Raw genomic sequence first — 19,393 nt, 5'->3', positions numbered from 1 at the left:
ACTATCATCAGTGTAATTAGATCATTAGTTTTGTAAATATATATTTAATGTTCGTCACTCTCACTGGACATTAAGGGTATATCTGTGTCCTTCACTACAGTATGCCTTATGTCTAGACCAAAGCCTTAGTACACAGTAGGTATTCAATGAATCCTTGTTGAAGGGTCGACTGTATTACAGATTAGAGTATCTGCCATATTAAACCATGAGGCAACTTTAAAGCCAGAGGCCAGATTTAGGAATGGTGGAGCAGAAAAATACAAGAAGGCTGTATTCTGAGGAAAGTGTGGGGTTTCCGTAGGATTCTTCCACTGTTTCCTAAGAGCTTATTATTTGTGAGACAAAAATGAACTCCTATTTCATTTAAGTCACTGTAATTTTCTGTTATATTCAACTGAAACTTTTTCCTAGCTCATACAGTCACCCGTACATGTCCTAGGGAGCTAAAAGATCTCTGCTTTAGCCTGTTTCTATTCTTGTTCCAAAACACCTGATGTTTGTCAAAGATGTTTATCAGTTACACCTCAAAGGAAACTCAACAGTCAACCGCCCTGAACTGGTCCTAGCCTAACTGCAAGAGCAGCACCTGTGCCAAGGAAACAGAAGTGTCCAAAAATTGCTTCTGCATCATTACCGTGCTAAGATCACTGTCCAACGAGGGGACGTGTACCTTGCTAGACACATTTAGTGCTGGGTGCAAGGGAGTCTGAGGGACTGCACATGTATGGCTGTTCCTTGAAATCTCTGCCCTTTCCCCAGTTTCTGATGATAGACCTGCCTCTTCACCTTAAGAGTCCTTCCTCCACTTTCCTCCTATGGGGAGAAGGGGTCTTTAGAGAGTGAGCTCTCCCTTCTCCATTCCTTGATCAAGGAATAAAGTTTCTGCTCTGCAGAACCTGGTCTTGTTCAATTGGTGCAAGCGACACTGGGCAAAGGAAAGACCCAGTTGGTGTCCACCCAATCTGAGAGGGTTGGTAACAATCTAATCAAAACTCTAGGTTGTGTGAAACAAGGATCTGAATCAATGTGGTAATTCCATTGTTCTTACAATGATGGCCTTACGCTGTTATCAAGGCTATCAACTAATCCATGTTTGGCAGCTTCAGTTTTATAAAGTATCTTCACATTTCTTACATTATCTGATTTTTACTGTTTACTGATTTTGACATTTGATTTTATTGTAATATGGTATAAAAGATTATAGCTGCCCTGAAATTCTTAGGAAGAGAAGTTTGTTGGTTGGAAAATTACATGGAAAAACATTTAGAGTATAAAGGAAGATTCTCTGGTACCCAGCTGTAGGTGGAACCCCTATGGATGAGACCAGGGGAAGAACTTATGTTGTGCCAGAGAAAGAGGGAGGATCTAGACAGCAAGAGGGCAGAAGGCCATGTCCCTTGTCATCCATTCCTGTGGTCTCTGAAGTCTTGACCAAACTTTACTAAAATAAGACAAAACTTGATGAGAGTAGATTTGTTTGTGAGACTGAGATTGAATTCTATGTCTAGGTTTATGGGGGTGGGAGTAGCAATAGGATGAACATGAATTTCATTTAGAATTCTGAGGGCAACATGGCCACAGCTGACATCTGTGTTGACTTAGAATTCTCATTTTAGGAATGAGGAGAGGATACTGAGACTCTGAGCAGATTTACCAGGTGCACACAACTAGTGTGCAGCAGAGTTATGACTTGGACCCATGTATTCTGACCCAAACGCCACACGCTTTGTCAATTCTATGAACTCTCTTTTTTGGGTGATTTATCTGATAAGCCTCTCACCAAAGGTTGGTTAACTTCTACTCTGCACATCCTGATATTATACCAGAACATGTGGTGGTATGTCCACAACCCTGAGATTTAATTTCATTGCTAAAAATGTTCTTCTCTTTTACTTACTTTGTAAAATTGTAGTTCACATAATCAATCTTCAGAAATTCAAGAGATTCAGAACCTTTTAAATCTGAGATATTTCTTTCCTTGACCATTTTCTCAATTATTTCCATACCAGCTTGAACACCTGTGAAGCAACCAAAAGTAAGTGTTTTCTGATAACAAAGATGATGATGGTGTAATATCATTAAACATATAAGTGAAGTTTACTAAGTAAGCCATGCTCTTAGATACTTAGAAAACAGGATTCTTACAAGGGGGTATTACTGTCCCTGCTTTATAGAAGCAAACACTGGTCCTCAGAGAGACTAACGAAATTGCCCAAGACCTCAGGACAAACAGCATGAAAGATTTCATTGTGTGGCTGGGCTAAAGAATATTAACACAACAGTGTGATAGGAAAAGTACAAAGTGTAATCATTATTCATCTTTGCAGATGAAGAAACTAAGCCTCAAAAGGTAATTTTCACCTATGTCACACAGCAAAGAATTGGGGTAGCCAGCATTCAAGTCTGGACAATTGGGCTCCATAGTCCATGTCTGACAGCCAGTTTCAGAAAGTTATTCCACGTTGTCCTTTTCCTCCCTCAGATTCCTTAAGTTTGGGAATTTTAGACCTGAGGTCCATGAACTGTTGGGAACTCTTGAACCCCATTAAATTCTAGTCAAAGATTGTGAGGGGGTTGTGTGTGTGTATCTATCTAACTTTTCAGGGGAGAGGATCCACATTTTCATCACATTTTCAAAGGATCCCAGTACTTCAAAAATGTTAGCAACCACTGCTTGTGTTTAATCCTGGGCTAAACCCACCTTTATATGCACCACAGAACATAGTTCTCTGAGCTCGTGGGAAACAGAGCTCTCTTCCACATTAAAGAGCTTGAGAAACATTAAGTTACACAGTAAAGAAGAATGATCTTTTCATTTCTACCTTCTCAAGGAGGAAGTTTTGCCTTTACCCCTTGTTTTGCAGCTTAAGCTCATTTCCACTTATTCTATCCTTGCTGGAGATGAACAAGAGCAGATTTTACCCTCTGCAATACTGTGAATAATACTGTAATATGGAGGTGTAAAGAGAGACTGCAAAGATGCGAAGATGGAACCAGAGGCACTATCAGACTGCTTAAGTTTGAATCAACATTGTCACTTACTAGCTTGTGTGACTCTGCAAGTTACAGAATCTCTCAGTCCCTCACTTTCCTCATGTGTAACATGGGGACATTAGTAACTGTGGAGGGGTCTGTTCACACATGTGAAAATAACAGTTTCCAATACTGGTTGGGTATTTGCTCTTGCCAGATTCTCTTCCAAGTGCTTTATACGCTCTGTGATGTTCACTGTATACGCATGTGCAGGAGACAGAGAGAGGGAGAGGGATTATGAATCTGTGGCCATGTTGGATACGTCTATTGTTCAATGGGATTATTTTTTAGACAACACTTTTCCCCCCAGCCATCTTAGCAGCTCTGGATCATGCCACTAGAGCTTGTCTCAGTCATGAGACAATCCAATATAAGCTTCTGGATTTGGGTCACAGACTCCACCAAGGGAGTTTGCAGCCTGGCCTCTGAAAGCATCCAACTCACCATAGTCCAGAGCTCGCTTAGTAGCCCTTGCCTTGATTCCAGGGTAAATGGTCTTTGCGGATGAGATGTAGAGATTGCACAGGAGGAGACAACCCCAGAGGACTTGGACCATCTTTGTATGCATCTGCAATTAGCCAACATTTACGGTTCCTTTATTATTCTTGACTTTCATTAATCAATTCGATCTAGCATTTCTAGGCTTTCTCACTTTCATTGCTCACTTTCAGAACTCCATCCATCCATCCATCCATCCATCCACCCAGTAATCATTTATTGAACATGCCAGGACACATTCAAGGTGCTGAGGATGTAGAGATGACCTACATGTGGCTCCTGGCCTTTGCTTCCCACAGACTACTGGGTCAATCAGACATACACACACAGATGATTATAACACAAGATATAATGTGATGCAATACAATGCAAGAGACTTACATTAAATGTAACAATTTGTATGTGCCTTGGGAAGGATAATGGGGTGGAATGGGGGATTCTTGACAGTTTTAGAATAAATGAATCAGTAGTTTAGAAAAGTGGCCTCAGTGGATGTGAGGCAACCACTTATTTACTTAAAGACCCTTGACTCTCCTTTGCCCACAGGATGGGTTTAAGCTCTTAGCATGGCAATCAAGGCTCACAACTGGCTCCAAACTTCTTTCAAGCTCCTATCCCTTCTTTCCTGGCCAAGTGGTAGTGCTCTGAGCTGGCCACACTGAGCTATTTGCTATTTTTCAACTTGTCAGTTTTCTCATATTCGAGGGCTTTTTCTTTAGCCCTCCCAATGGAAACACGCATGCACATACATCTGTCCCTCGGTCTCTTTGCCTCTGGGTCACATACCTACACCTGTATGGTGAATGCAACCTCCAGGGCCAGCTCCAAGGTTCCCTCTGGGAAAGCTTCCATCACCATGCTATTTTGAATTGGGCTCATCACCTTCTCTCTATGCTTCCGCTGCACCTTGTACAATATGTATGAATCCGTGCTCATTTGACACATGATGAGCTTGCAGGCAGGCTCACCACTTCCACCACTGTACCTCCAACTTCTACACCAAGCCAGCATCATTTCACATGGGTTTTTACAAATGTCTCCTTACTGGCCTCCTCTGTTTCCCTTGCCCCCTCCTAGCTATTCTCCACACTACACCCAGAGTGGCCTTTTAAAATGAAAGTCATCTTGTCACCCCTATCCCCTACCCCATTAAAGCCCTCCAGTGGTTCCCCATCTTACTTGTCATAAAACCCAAAGCCCTTCCACCAGCTGCAAGGCCCTGCTCTGCTCCACACCTCTACCTCCTTATTGACCTCTTTCCTTAACACACATGCCTGGCTCACCTGGCCCCAGCCTCACTAGCTGACTTGATCTTTCTTGATCACTCTAAAAAGCCTGTATCCTGGGGTCTTTGCACTTGTTGTTCCCTCTGCCTGGGAACAACAGTCACTCTCCAGATAATCACATGGCTGGGCCTTTCACTTTCTTCAGGTATCTGAAGTGTTACCTCGGTGAAGCCTCTCCTGACCACTCTATACAAAACACCCTCCCCCATGACCCCGATATTTCTCATGCCTCCCTTGCTTTATTTTTCTCCAAAGCACTTGTCATCATCTAGCATTGTCTACAGTTATTTATTTATTTATTTTCTGTCCCTCCTACTGGAACTTTTAGGCTTCTCGGGGAAGAACTTCATTACTGCAGCACCTTGAACAGCAAGTGGCACATAGCAGGCAATGGGCGAATATTGGATGATTGATTGAATGAATGAATGTCTCTTCCTTGAGACCATAAAGTGGACCAGGTATACCTTTTGAGTTCCCACAGTACTCAGGGCAGTCCTTGATCTTAACATGTACCATCCTGCATTGTGATGTCTTTACTTGTCTGTCCCTTCATCACAAAGATTGTGTCTTTTCTGTAACTCCAGAGTCTAGTACAATGCCTGGTATGTAGTAGATACTCACACAAAAAAGTCCTAAATAAATATCTTCTCCCAGGAGAGGAACCACATCTTATTCACTGTTATATTGTCAGCACTTGACATAGAATCAATGGTCTCAATAAATTAATGCCACACCATTTTCCTGATGAATGAGGCATAGATACCAATAGCAACAGTGACATAGATTTCTTTTGAGGATAGTTGAGTGATTAATCCATTTACAAGCCTTGTTTCTAGTTCTGGAAGTTTATAAGCTGGGTGAGCTATCATTACTGCATTCACACAGATACCCACTGAGTTAACACACAAACATGAAATAAATCAGGGAAGCATTTGTGGGAGTGGCCAAGGAAAAGAAAGTTCTAGGAATCATGTATTTAGACAGAGGGAGGAATTAGGCCAGGTGGCTCTGGGAAGGATTCAAAGAGGGACTGGGATTCAGAAGCAGTCCAGATAAATGCAAAGGTCTTTGTAAGAGGTGTGTGTGTGGGGTGCGGGGGAGTGTGGAGAGAGAGTCTGTGCATGGCCAATATAAGTGAGAGGTTGGATAAAAGGGTGTTGTGTTGGCTCTTGGGTAACACCATACAGGTAGGAATGGGATGATGTAGACAAAGGGGTGTTCCAGAGAATTTATTTGAAAGGAACAGAGCAGTCTGACCAGGAAAGGGAATGTTCAAGCAGGGTTGTTGCTAGCTTATCTTCAGCTTTTCTGTGAAATGGGAAAAGGTGCCCTTTGGAGATACACCAGCCTTCCAGCACAAAGTGGTGCCAGTGTAAAATGTTTTAGGAAAACTCCACACCAGCATATTCAGCTTGGTGGGGAAAGAAAGGTCTGCTCCCTCACCCCTTGTGCTGGCATTTTGTTTAGTGCTCAAGCTGCCCAACTCATACAGTGGAACTTTGCTCAGATCAGTGAATGCTCATGACGGTGTTTTGCTAGAGGACCACAAGGTTGAGAATTAGGTGCCTGTTCTGTAGTGTATAAGCCCAATTTTAGGTGTGAGAAGAGGCTGGCTCAGTCAAGCATTCAACCATTACATTTCTCACTTGATTTCCCAATAGCCCCCTCTGTGTACTCGCTGTCCAGACAAGTTCCTAAACTCATACCTTGTTTCCTGCCTAAAGCCTATGCTTATGCCATTCCCCTTTCCTTAGGCCTGCAGAAACCCTGTGTATCAAGGTCCATTGTAAACATAGCCTTCTTTCTGAAGCCATTTCTGACTCCCCGATGCTAATCTCATTTCCTTCTGAACCCCTGGTAGAAATATATATTATTCATGTGTGTGTTTATTTTCTTACTTATTGTCTGTCTCCTCTATAGAATGTAAGTGCCATGAGGCCTCATCAGGTTTGGAGGTGCTAGAGCCTGGCTTGGTGTCTTGGACACAGTGATTGATTAGTAAGTGTTGGTAGGATGAATCAACGACTCATAAATGAAGGAACTGCCCTTTCTCTGATTCTACATTGTTTATGGTTCTCTGCAGAGGTGGTTAACAAAGCATTTATACACTAGGAGAGCATGTTCACTCATCAGAACAGATGTTGGCCACAGTCCTGGAGCAGGGTCAGGGAGGTTAGGTACTGCATCATGGGCAGGACAGGGGTAGTCTTTGAGGAGTGGCCAGTATGGTTGGGGTACTGAAGAGTGGGGTGGGGGACTCAGAGAAGTAACTATTTACTATTAGATACTGAGGTATTTCAATATTTTAACACTTACTATGGCCTTATGCCTTCAGTGTGATGTCCCAGCCCTGTGGAGTTGGTTTGGGTAACATAGGAGAATCTACAGGAAGAACCTGGGCAGCAGTGCTGGGTGCCGGGCTAAGGGCGGGCGCCTGGGGATGATTAGGGTGAATACAACACTAAGGGGAGCATAGAGGAACGAGACTGAGAGACAAGGGGAAGGAATTCCAGTAGGAGAGGAGGGTCTCTAATCAAGCAATGAGTAAACTAAGGAGGAAATGTGAGGAGTGGGATAAGCAAGTGTGAAGTCCTCTACATTCTGGGAGGCAGGGTGATATTAACAACATTTATACTCAGGATGGATACAGCAGTTACACCCAGTTGCCATTTGTGCTAGGCCTTCCTTGCTCCCTTAGTTGTCTTGGGTGGGTGGTCCAGGGATCCCGAAGAGGGGGATAGGCAGAGATGGATGGGACTATGGGAATGAGAGGAACACTCCTGGGGCTTAGATTAGTGGCTATTTATCAACTGTACTTCCACATTTTAACAAATGGTGGAGGCCATACTGATGTGTAGTAATGCTAGTATCACTGTAGGCAAAGAATTGTAAATGGATGTGTCATGCCTCAGCAGGCATAAGAGGGATTTTTTAAAAAATTGAAGTATAGTTGTTTACAATATTGTGTTAGTTTCAGGCGTATAACAAAGTGATTCAGATCTATCTATCTATCTATCTATCTATCTATCTATCTATCTATCTATCTATATATCTATACATATATATATCTATACATCTATATATATATACATCTATATATATATATACATCTATATATATATATATATATATATATTATTTCCCATTATAGGCTATTACAAGAGAGGGATCTTTTAAAAAAGGAAGACATATACATAGTAGTAGAAAGCAATGGAAAAAAATGTCAGAACAAAAAGTCTATATCCACTAGACTGTATGCAAAGTAATGTAGAAATTATATCTCTGCCTGGCACACAGTCAGATCTCAATAAATATTTGCTAATTGACCAACTGACTGGCTTACAAGATTCTGGTTCGCTAAGGAAGGTTTTATAAAAGGTTGAAAAAAAAATGAGACAACCAAATCATCACATAAATAGCTCTCCATTTCTATAGTGTAAAAGCACAATAAGCCAAAGCAGAGATATTACTTGTGAATGGAATAACAATTAAAATAATAAATTTGTGTTTCTCTACCATTTACAAAACTCACAACCATCTTTTGAGGTAAATGTTACTATTATCCTCTCCCCATTTTAGACATCTGGACACTGAGGCTTAGAGAGTCTGAATGACCTGTTCAAGTTCACATAGTAAGTCACACCTGGGAATCAAACCTGTTCTTCTGGCTCCTAATTCTAGTGTTTATAATTTTTTTCATTTAATGACTTGATAAGCTTTAGATTTTTCATTTTCATCTGGCAATTCATTTAAATAGGAGTTGCTTGATGTCATCTTAAATGTGGAAATATTCATTAAGCATCTGGAAATTTTCAAGCATCAAAGTGCAAATCCCTTTGTATTTTTGTTGGGCACAAATGGAATTTTAAATTCCCTTCCAACAGCAGAAACCTGTTTTCACTTCTTGGTTAAAGGAAGTTTCTGAAGTGGTATACTTAGATGGAGAGCCAGGAACTCAAAACTGCACATAGAAAACATATTTTTCCTCTAGAAGTTTTACAAGTGAATTAAATTACTGGGCTATAAAGAGAGGGACTGTATGTATCTTTCACTTGAATTGTTTCGTTAGGATGCTAATTTATGGGCAGGGGAGGAACGAAACCTTGTCAAGTAAGGAGATGATTCCTAAAAGGTTAAGTAATTTGGCTGACAAGTAAGGGCAGAGTGAGTTGCCTGTTGAAAGAAGAGATCCAAGATGATTTAAAAACCTGCCAGCAAGTTACCTATTTTGTTGCTTCTGAGGAATTGTTTCTTTCCAATATTCAAAACCACAGAAGTTACTACATTTCCATACCAATGTCCGGACAAAACAACACTTCTAAATTAGATGGCTGTTACCCGAGCCATTCTGATGATTAGAAATAAAAAAACTCAAGCACTACTTAGAAAATTCCTGAGACAGATCCACTTACCACTCATGAAGGAGAGCTTCAATAGACTATGGAAAAATTGATTAAAGGCATGATGAGTGAATGAAATGTAGCCCTTAAAATAGAGGCAAAGTTTGAAAAATTAAGTTCAATTGGCTTAAAGAAGCCTGTTCTACAAGAATATTCCAACCTAATGGTTAAGATAAATAATAAAATTGGTAAGAAGTCTAAATCAACAAGTATGGAATATGGGCAGAACTGGAGAATATTTCAAGGGATTCAGCCCACACATCTGGTTTTGTACCAAGATCTCTAATGACAAAGGCCTTGAAAATTTACACCAAGTCTTTCCTCCCCAAACTCCATACTTCACACAGACCAGTTAAACAGGCAGGTGCGGAGGTCATTTGCTCTGGCAGGATCTAGGTCACTGATATGGTTTAAGATCTGTTTCCAAAGCATGGAGATCACAGCAGTTCCTTAATCTTAACCACATCAGCTGAAAGACAAGTTAGAATTTTCTGCCACCATGCTGAGTTCCCCACTGGAGTGGAGGCAAAAATAAGTCCAGACTATTGAGCATTGCTGAATGATACAAAACTAAACATGTAGTCCAAACCAAGTCTCATTTCTCTTTTAGAGCTGTTCACAGCCTTCCTGGTGGGCATGAGTGACATAAAACACAGAACACAGAAAAACCTAGGCAGACAATAATAATTCAGCAAATGTGACAGCTGGCTTTTCAAGTTGTTCTACCAGATCTGGGATACCTCCAGTGAGAGGGTAATTCCCATTGGGAGACTATGCACAGACAGAGACCTGAAGTTTGTTTGTGATTCTTACCTCAAGCAGAGGAAGCGTCCAAAGCTGGGGAGCACCTTCGATTCCCTCTGCCTTTGAAGTCGATGTGTTCTCCACTTGAGCCTTGAACTCAGCTGCTGCAAGGACGAGATAATTAAGTATGAATCATCTGGTGGTGGATTTTTTTTTAAATGCCTCTTTCAAAATGTGATACATAATTGCTTCACTTCAATTACCCAATGACATGAAGGAACACTTCAGTCTCTACCTAAATGAGCAGACAATGCCACCTATGCAATAATTATCTCCCTACATACACACATATACACACATGCGCGTGCATGCGCACGCTCACACACACACACACACACACACACCTCTGTGAGTGTTATGGCTACTTTACCAGAATGGCTTAAGTCAAGCATTTCAATGTATTGAATAAGATGTTAAACTATATTGAATTGGAAGAGGAAGAATTTTCCTTTCTGGGATAACAAGTCAGTTTCTCCTGGTCAGGGTGCCTGCAGTGGATGGCTCCACTACTGCCCAGAATATCTTTTGGACTTTTGGTGGATCAGTTTCATTCTGAAAGCATGAGGCTTGATAACTAGGTTGACCTAGTTACCATCTTTATCTTTCAGGGTAGGACCACAGATGGCATCTCTAAATGTCTGCTCCTTTTCAGGTTATTAATGACTTCCTCTCCAAACATGTCTTTGAAGTACGTTAGATAGGTTCATCAACTATTATGTAACTCCTCCCCATTCCCATTCCTCATGTTTTAGTCGTTGCATTTCACATGGCCAGGGACATGGTTATATGAAATGTCTAATGTCTTATTTACAATTTTCTGGGTAAGACAGGGTGACCAACTGTCCTGGTTTTCCCAGGATGCAGGATTTTCGGTACTAACCCCAGGACAGTCCCGGTAAAACTAGGAAGAACAACAGGCATGTTCACTTGGCATTGTCCGCACTTCTGACAACTTTTCAGGTTTCTCATCTAACGTACCTCCAAGTTTATGTACCTGTTTAACGTGAGTTTCCTTAGGGGAAGAGTGGGGATAAAAATAGTACTTACCTTGATAGGTGCTGGTGAAAAAAAGATGTTGATAGCTGTCTTAGTCTGTTTGGGCTGCTACAACAAAATAACAGGCCAGTCTAAGCTAAGCTAAGCTTATAAGCTAAGACCACATAGCTTATAAACAATAGAAATTTATTGCTCACTCTTCTGGAAGCTGGGAGGTCCAAGATTAAGGAGCCTGCATGGTCATGTCTTAGTTAGGCTCCTCTTCCTGGTTCATAGCCAGATCCTCTGGCTGTGTCCTCACACTGTCAAAGGAGCTCAAGATATCTCTGGAGCCTCTTTTACAAGGCTTTAACCTCCAAGCCCCACCTACTAATATCACTACCTGTAGGGGTTAAGATTTTAACATATGAATTTTGAGGGGACACAAACATTCAGACCACAGCAATAAACTATGAGAATGTGCTTTTAAAACTGTGAAGTGCTGTACAATTTTTATTGATTAGTATGTGGTCATATCAATGGCGATATGAGCCTGAAGACACTCTCCTCATAGAATTATTTACTGTCAGTCATCATAGATTAATTCATTCATTAAATCCACAGATATCGGGCACTTATTATGTACAAGTTTCTCTTCAGCGAAAAAGATAAAATTCACGTCCACAAGGAGTTTATCTTCTAGCAGATAGAGATATAAAATAAACAAGCAAACAAGACAAAATTAAACGTGTAGACTACAACGTGCTATGAAGGAAATAAGGGTGTGTAGTTGCTGCGGTGGTCTTGTAATTGGGAGGGCAATGAACTTGGGGAAGTGTGCTTCCTCTGTTAGGATGGTCCAGGAAGGCTTCTCTGAGGAGGCGTATTTGAGCTGAGATCTGAGCATTAGAAGCCAGGCAGGCAAAGCACTGAAGGGAATGGGTGGAGGGAACAGCAAAGGTGGGCCAGTGTGTCTGGAATGTAGCAAGGGCAGAAATAATGATATTAAACATCTAAATGGCTATATCAGGTGGGTAGTTGGAGTTTCGAGGAGCTGGCTGGAAATACGAATTTCCAAGTCATCATCCTAGAGGTGGTATTAAAGCCACAGAGATGGTGAGATCACCTGAGGCTGTTTTCCCTGGTGCATGTGCTATAGGAGGGATGCGGGATAATTTCAGGTGCAACACAGATAAACACTTGAAATTGCATTGTGACTATTTTTAGTGCATTAGGGAAAAAAAAACCAGAACCAGACATAGAAGAAGACGAATGACATGACACATCACATGGGAAAAATTCATAAAGTATCTCTAAATATTTCTGTCCTTTCCTCTGAATCTTCCCCGAGTGGCAGCATCACTCCCTCTCTTCTCTCCCTCTTCTCTGTCTCTCTCTCTACCTCTCGTCTCTCCTCCCCAGAGCAGCTTCTTACCTCTACCCTGCTCCCCTGCTCCCCAACTTGTCTTTCCACCCATTCCTTTTCTCTGTCAGAAAGACTTAGGTCTTGCTCAGCCTCCTGTTTTTCACATCCATTAACCAGCTGCATAAAAATCTGCTAGACTTAGAAGGAAGCTGAAAGTTGTAAAATAACAGTATTTTTCCTGGTGCACATATTAATTTTTCATTTTGGCACACAAGGCCTGAAAGTCTAACCATATTTGGTGAAAACCTGAGTCATTGTTGTGTATCCTTGGGCTTTTGGCACAGGATCTGGGGAGAGATCTTGGGAAGGATGGCCTGGATGTAGGATGAGGAGAGAGAATGAAACAGGGGGGAACCCCAACCCTGCAGCTGTTGAGGGGCTGGCCTCACATGGACCTGCCTGTCCACCCCAACTCTGGGACCTTGGGCAATTTTCTTCATTTATTTGGGTTTCAGAACATCATCTTGAAAAGTAGGGATCACATTTACTTTGAAGAATCATTATGAGAATTAAACTAAGTAAGTCAGAACATTTAAGTTTTTCCTACAGTGTCAATAAGTTAGATGCATTGTTACCTATATTTCCTGTATTATTATTTTCAATTATTAATTTAAAAGTTATTTTGAACAGTTTTTATTTTAAAGAAACATACAGAGCTTAATTTTCACGGTATTTATTTTTTACATTTACCCTCTATTTGGAAATTAATAAAAGCTTTCCCTTTTAAACAAATTTATATACATTTTAAGAAGGGTTGGGTTGATTTATGGGGAAAAAGAGCAAATAACAGTACAACTCATGTGGGATATGGGATAATTTTGGAAAAAGGGGCTCAAATAATTGGAGTTTAGGGAACAAAGAAGAAGAAAGTACAGATAGTTTTATTTCATTTGGGGCCTTAGAAATCAACTTTCTGTCTTCCTTTCTGTTCAAGGAATCATTTCAGGGAAAATCTGCCAAATTCATCATTGAAAACAACAACAAAAGCCAGCATCACTATATCCAGTTTTGTTATTTATTTCAGTTTTTCAGATTTAACTAAAGATTTGCTGGGAACTCCTATTTATCCAGCCTACCCACGATGGCAATCTAGAATGCAAGATTAATTATTTCACTTACTAATGGCTGACAGTGTTAGTCTCTGCAGATCAAGGGACACCTTTAATTAAAACTCCAAAAGAAAAATCATAGTTAACTAGCGAGAATAATCGTTCGTTAAAGAAAAATGTCAAGATACAGTGTTAAGGAACTGAGTATCCTAGTTCTTGGTTTCTAGAATGTCTGGGCTATGCCCACATAGAAAGAAGCTATCTGATTATGACTTGTTTTGAGCTTGGAAATGAATTATGTTATTTTTTGTGGGAGACAAAAGTGGGAGTGAACAGGGATTCTGTGTATATGGAGGGAAGAGCCAGACAAAGCAGTTTGAGGGCAAAGATACTTTGAGCTCTTGTCCCTCACCATCCTCCAACATTTTGTAGTTGGTGAAATCTTGTTAAAAGGAAACATTGAAGAGGGATATGAGAGGTAGAGAAAAATAAGAGCTAACATTTATTGAGCTTTTGTTATGCTCTGGGTATCATCTGTATATTGACTCATTGAATCCCCATCAAGACTGTTTGAGGTAATAATATTATCTCCATTTTATAGATGAGGAAACTGAGAGGTTAAGTAATTTTGCCTAAGTTTAGGCATCACAGCTAGTTTGTGAAGACAGAATTCAGGATCCAGGTGTTCTGCTTCTGGGAGTCACTTAACAACTTTGCTAAGCTGCCTTTAGGAAGGTCATTAAAAGGCAACCCACAGTCTAGGGGATGTGGAAGGTGAGAAGAGAGAAGGATGCTGTTGTTAGGCAACATATTTGGTTTTCTGAGCTGCTAATTGAATCTGTGATACATGTGTTTGTTTGAAATTGCTAATTTATTCCTGACCAGAGGAAGCTGTCTGGAATTAGCATGGCTCTTAAGAGAGATGACCCTGCAGTTCACTCTGGAAGAGCTGGAGAGACATCTGGTAGAATCACCCTATTGCCTGGCAGCCTCTCTCCCTTTCTCCCCAGTTTGGTCCCAGACCATGTTCCCATTACGTCTGTGTGATGACATTTCTGGGTGGACACTGATGACTGACTCAGATCATGGCCTCCCCAACCAGTCACACTCTGGAATGATTTATGGCAGTGACTCCCTCCTGGTATGGAAAAATAAACAAACCCATTTACCCAGTAACCTCCAGTTATTGTCAGTTATCTAAAAGGGAGTTACTTTTTTTATTTTTTGCAGTTCAAAGTGAATTTATACTCATGCAAAAATTTAAATGTACATTCATATAACTTTTATGAAACATGAGGAATATTGTGAACTCAAGCAAACAAGACAGTGTGATACAACTCTGAAATGTCTGAGAATCACTGGTGTGAGGCCAATTCAACTAGACAAGGATTTCTCTAGCTAGGCATTACTGACAGTTTGGTCACATAATTCTTCTATGCAGGGAGCTGTCCTGTGCATTGTAGGATGTGTAGCAGCATCCCTGGCACCCTGGTGTTAGTAGCACCACTCCCTTCTACTCTAATTGTGACAAAAATGTCTCCAGACTCTGCCTTTGTTGATAGGCCTTTGTTGAGAATCAAGAAAATAAAGTATATTAAACTATTCCATCTAGCCCTTGCAGTAGAAAATATCACTCCTCTTAAGGATCAGATTCTAGTATCCTAATGATACTTTTCTTAATTATCCAATAAATATGTGAATACATTTTCCTAGTAAAAGATTCAAACAATACTGAAGTTTACAGATCAAACTGAAAATCCTTAATGTTCCCCTACCCACTTTGCCCCTGTCTCTTGTATGCCTCCTTCTGGTTTGCTTTCCAAGAGTATTTTTATTCTTTCCTTTTAATAGGTTCCAGACATCTTCATTTGGTCCACAGATAGGGTCTTAATCATTTCAACAACTACTGAAGATTTTTTTTCTAACTTGCGTGGATCTAATTTCAACTCACAACATTTTAAAAAGCCCATTTCAATTTCTCACCAAGCACAGCTACCTCAAAAGTCTTTTCCAAGTGTGAAAAAAACCCCAAAACAACCACAGCAAGATCACACGGTATAGACCAGTTCGTTCCCAAAGTGTGGTTTATGGTAGCATCACCTGGAAATCATTAGAAATGCAAATTCTCAAGCTCTTGTCCAGACTTGCTAAATTAGAAACTCTGGAGGTAGGGTCCAGCAATCTGTGTTTTTAACAAGCTCTCTAGGTAATTCTGAGACACTCCAAAGTGTGAGAACTATTGGTATGCAAATTAAAGCTCAAGATTCAGGAAAATGGATTCTATTTGTAAGAAAATATTGAAACTAAGGCCAACCTGACTTTCTCTGGTAGAGACAGAATGAAGAGCTTACTTTTCCAAGCAGATATATCAAGAATTCTGAGATAAGCATGAATATCTTTATGTCATTTCAAATCTTGCTTAACCAGCCCTCACATTGGAGGTGGGGGTTGAGGGTTGTTGAACATGGATAAGACTTGCATTTTCTCCTTGAGAAACTCATAACCTAGGATTGGAGAAAGACTGGTGTGCAAATAATTGCACTATGGTGTGATGGATAACATTGGAAAGTATGTTCCAGGTGCTCCTGGAGCAAAAGGAAGGAGCAGCATACTCTGCTTAAAAAAAGGGTAGGAAAGGTATTCCAGGTAGAAGGATCAGCATGTGCAAAAGCACAGAGGCAAGCTGACTTGGTGGAGAGGATGTAAACGGGAGGAGGAGAGGCTTTTTGGAGTAGCGCAGTGTGAGCAGTCTATATGTGAGGGGTCACTGGGAAGACTGAAGAAAGTGGTTTCCAGCTGGATTATAAAGTGTTTTTGTCGTGTACAGAAATCTGATTTATATTTAGAAAACTAAAGGAAACTCAACAATAAGAAAAAAGCCCAATTAAAGAGTGGGCAGAAGATGTGAACAGACACCTCACTGAAGAAGGTATAGAGATGGCATATAAGTATATGAAAAGATGCTCAGCATTGTCATTAGGTATTTCTGAACTCTTTGAAAGTTGCAGTGCCTATTGCTTGCAAACATTAAGGTGACATCCTGCAAAAGAGAAATAAATTCTCAAGGAGGGAGATAGTTGAGAGAAGGGGTATATAATATTCTCATAGAACTTCTATGTTTTGGAGGATCGTCCTCCAGCGTACCTTAAATCTTGGCTGTGTTTTGGAGATGCTCTGGTCCTCTTCCAGTACCCTCCTACACTCCTGTGGTTGGATTACTTCCTCCATCCCAGTGCTTATACTCTATTGGGCAAAGGGTTGAGACAAGGATTCCAGGTGGATTAGTTTTCTATGGTTGTCATAACAAATTACCACAAACTTAGTGGTTTAAAACAAAACCCAAAAGATATTATCTCACTGAATCTTTACAGCATACTTGTCTGGTATATTTTTGTTACCATTTTCATTTTTATAGATTAGTAACTTATCTAGATTTATGTAGTACTCTGAGGTGAACTGTGGTAAATGTTCTCCAAAGATGGACATCCTAGTAGCCTTGCACTACTTTCTCCAAGAATTTATTTCAGAGAGAAATAAAGTTATATCTTGCTTAAGGTCACTATTATTTCAGATCTCTGTTAGAGCAGCTGACGCTGTATCCTAACTGATACATCCTCCAAATATAACCATTTTCCAAGTTCTATTATTTCTACTTCTGAAACACCTTCCCTTCTCATCCCAATGTTTTCATTCCCACTGTCATTTCACTAATTTCTTTCTTCTCCCAGTTACCAAAAGAGCCTCCTAACTGGGCTAGTCACTAATCCAGTGGTTCTCAAGGCAATTTTCCTCATAGGGGATATTTGGCAAAGTTTGGAGGTATCTTTGGTTCTCATAACTGAGGGAGGGTGTTCTAGTGGCATTTTGTGGATAGAAATCAGGGGTACTGCTAAATATCCTACAAGGTCCAGGGCGAGTCTCCACAACAAAGACTTATGAGGCCAAAATGTTAATAGTGCTGAGGTTGAGAAACGCTGATCTAATATATCCCCCACATTCTACCAGTGACAAATTTACATTTCAGATCCGACACATGCCCCTTGTGGTATACACCTGTCAGACTCACAGTCTCCTATTCTCTTTTGGACAGTCTTCCAACATTTGGAGAAATTCAAATATTATAATTCTCACTTCCCCAAGGAAGGATTTCAGACCCTATATTTCAGTCTCCTTTGCAGCCAGGATTCAGGCTCCCTCAAACAGATGTGTCCCTTTGAGCCTTTGATTTAGAAGAGAACAAGGTGAGAAAACAGGCTCTTTTGGAAGCTTGGCACTTTGCTAGTGCAAAAACATTGGCATTTGAAGGTGGCACCCATTCCCCAGTGGTTCCTGGCAGCAGTGACAGCAGTTTCCTCCAGTGTGGGGTAGGGTGGCAGCAACAGTCCCAGTCATGATAGTTTCCTCATCAGGCCAGTTCTTCAGCATGGATCTGGGCATCATTCCCGGAAGCTTAAGCTGGTGTCACTTCTCCAGCCCTACCAGAACTCCTCAAGCTATTCAGTATCCTTTTGAATATGCTTTTTTCCTGCTTAGTCAAAGTTATGCTTTATTGCTCAGAACTAAGAACCCTGGTAAAGATCTCCAGGCTTAAAACTCTTCAGTGGCTTTGCATACATTCTAGAATGTGTCTCAAATCCTTTGTTTAGCTCAAGGCTTTTCTTTATCTAGGATATACTCATTCTGCCCTCATTGAGCCACTGTATCCACTCTGTCCACACTGAGCCACCCTGGTCCTGCCATCCTTCCTCAATCCCATATTGCTTGCCACGAAAGAACCCTACCAACACAACAATCCTTCCCTGTGTATCCCAACCCCCAGGACTGTTCTTATCTCTATCGTAAACAAGAGACTTTTAATGCTCTACTACAAGAAGATGATTCACTTACCTGTACGCACTACACAGGTAGGAACATGGCTTTTCAGCACTTAGGATAATATCTGGCGCAAAGCTGATGTTTATTTAATGAATAATGTTTATTTAACGAAGGTCAGACTATGGACAAGCACTGCCACCTATTGGGAGGAACGTTAATCAACTCTTTTATAATGATTTGGAAAATGGCTATTATGCAAGATGAAACTTGATGATACTCTTTCTCATCTAAGTTATCATTATCATTATCGCCAGACCCTCTGTGGTAGCCAGTCTCCTCCCGGCCCCCAATGGTCCCTGTCCATTGGTACTCATGCTTTTGGGTTGATTCTACCACAATGAAGAGTTTTGTGATCAGTAGACCACAACTGAAGTGATGGTATGTGACTTCTGAGGCTAGATCATTAAAGACATTGTGCTTCTGCCTTGGTGTCTCTGGGATTACTTGCTCTGAGGGAAGCGAGATTCCATGACATTGGGACACTCAAGTGGCCCCATGGGGAAGTCCATGCAGTAAAAACTGAGGCTTCCTGCCAGCAGTCATGTGAGTTAGATCGTCTGGCTCGAGTCAAGATTTCAGGTAACTGCAGCCTTGACCAACTGAGTTAAATCTCACGAGACCAAGCCGTGCCCAATTCCCCGACCTATGGCACTTGTGGGACCATAAATGTTTGTTGTCTTAATCTGTTCAGCTCTGAGGTGGCTGTTTTGCAGCGAGAAATTACTAATATACTCTCCGACACAGATTACTGACTACAAGCTGTTTTAATTTTGCTCTAACAGGGGGAAACTACCAGAGCATGGGCTTGGTTTCTCAGAGCGGATGGTGCAGGAGCTGGGCGCCACAAGGAAATGGGTTAAGAACCAGGCACACCAGGGCTTTGCGGAGTGGCGAGCAGTACGGTCTGCAGCACCCCTTCCAACCCTAACGCTCTCCATGCACAACTGTAAAGAGGCGCACACAGTCATCGGCGGCAGAGCGGCGATACCCGCGCCCCGCGGCAGCTCAGCGCCTGCGCAGTGCGCTCCTCGGGCTCCCAAGGGGCGC

General features: G+C 41.2%; 1 protein-coding gene across 2 annotated transcripts in view; it reads right to left on the bottom strand.

Annotated features, from left to right (window-relative positions):
* BPIFC (BPI fold containing family C) overlaps positions 1-18,483 on the bottom strand; it is a 46,636-nt gene extending 28,153 nt beyond the window's left edge. The window contains exons 1-5 of one of the 2 annotated variants that reach the window (XM_006205859.4): positions 18,359-18,483; positions 16,616-16,714; positions 10,031-10,125; positions 3,478-3,601; positions 1,898-2,018 (exon numbers count right to left, since the gene is read on the bottom strand). In XM_006205859.4, the coding sequence (XP_006205921.1) occupies positions 1,898-2,018; positions 3,478-3,601 (245 nt within the window). In that variant the 5' untranslated portion in view covers positions 10,031-10,125; positions 16,616-16,714; positions 18,359-18,483. Of the gene's footprint in view, positions 1-1,897; positions 2,019-3,477; positions 3,602-10,030; positions 10,126-11,068; positions 11,126-16,615; positions 16,715-18,358 lie in introns of those variants that run through there. The other variant, XM_031683139.2, reaches the window with a different exon arrangement.
* Positions 18,484-19,393: the final 910 nt, after the last annotated feature.

Source organism: Vicugna pacos, chromosome 12 (genome assembly GCF_048564905.1).
Source record: "Vicugna pacos chromosome 12, VicPac4, whole genome shotgun sequence".
NCBI lineage: Eukaryota > Metazoa > Chordata > Mammalia > Artiodactyla > Camelidae > Vicugna > Vicugna pacos.
Note: the sequence above shows the minus strand (reverse complement) of the source record. Positions and strands in the feature narration are given on the sequence as shown.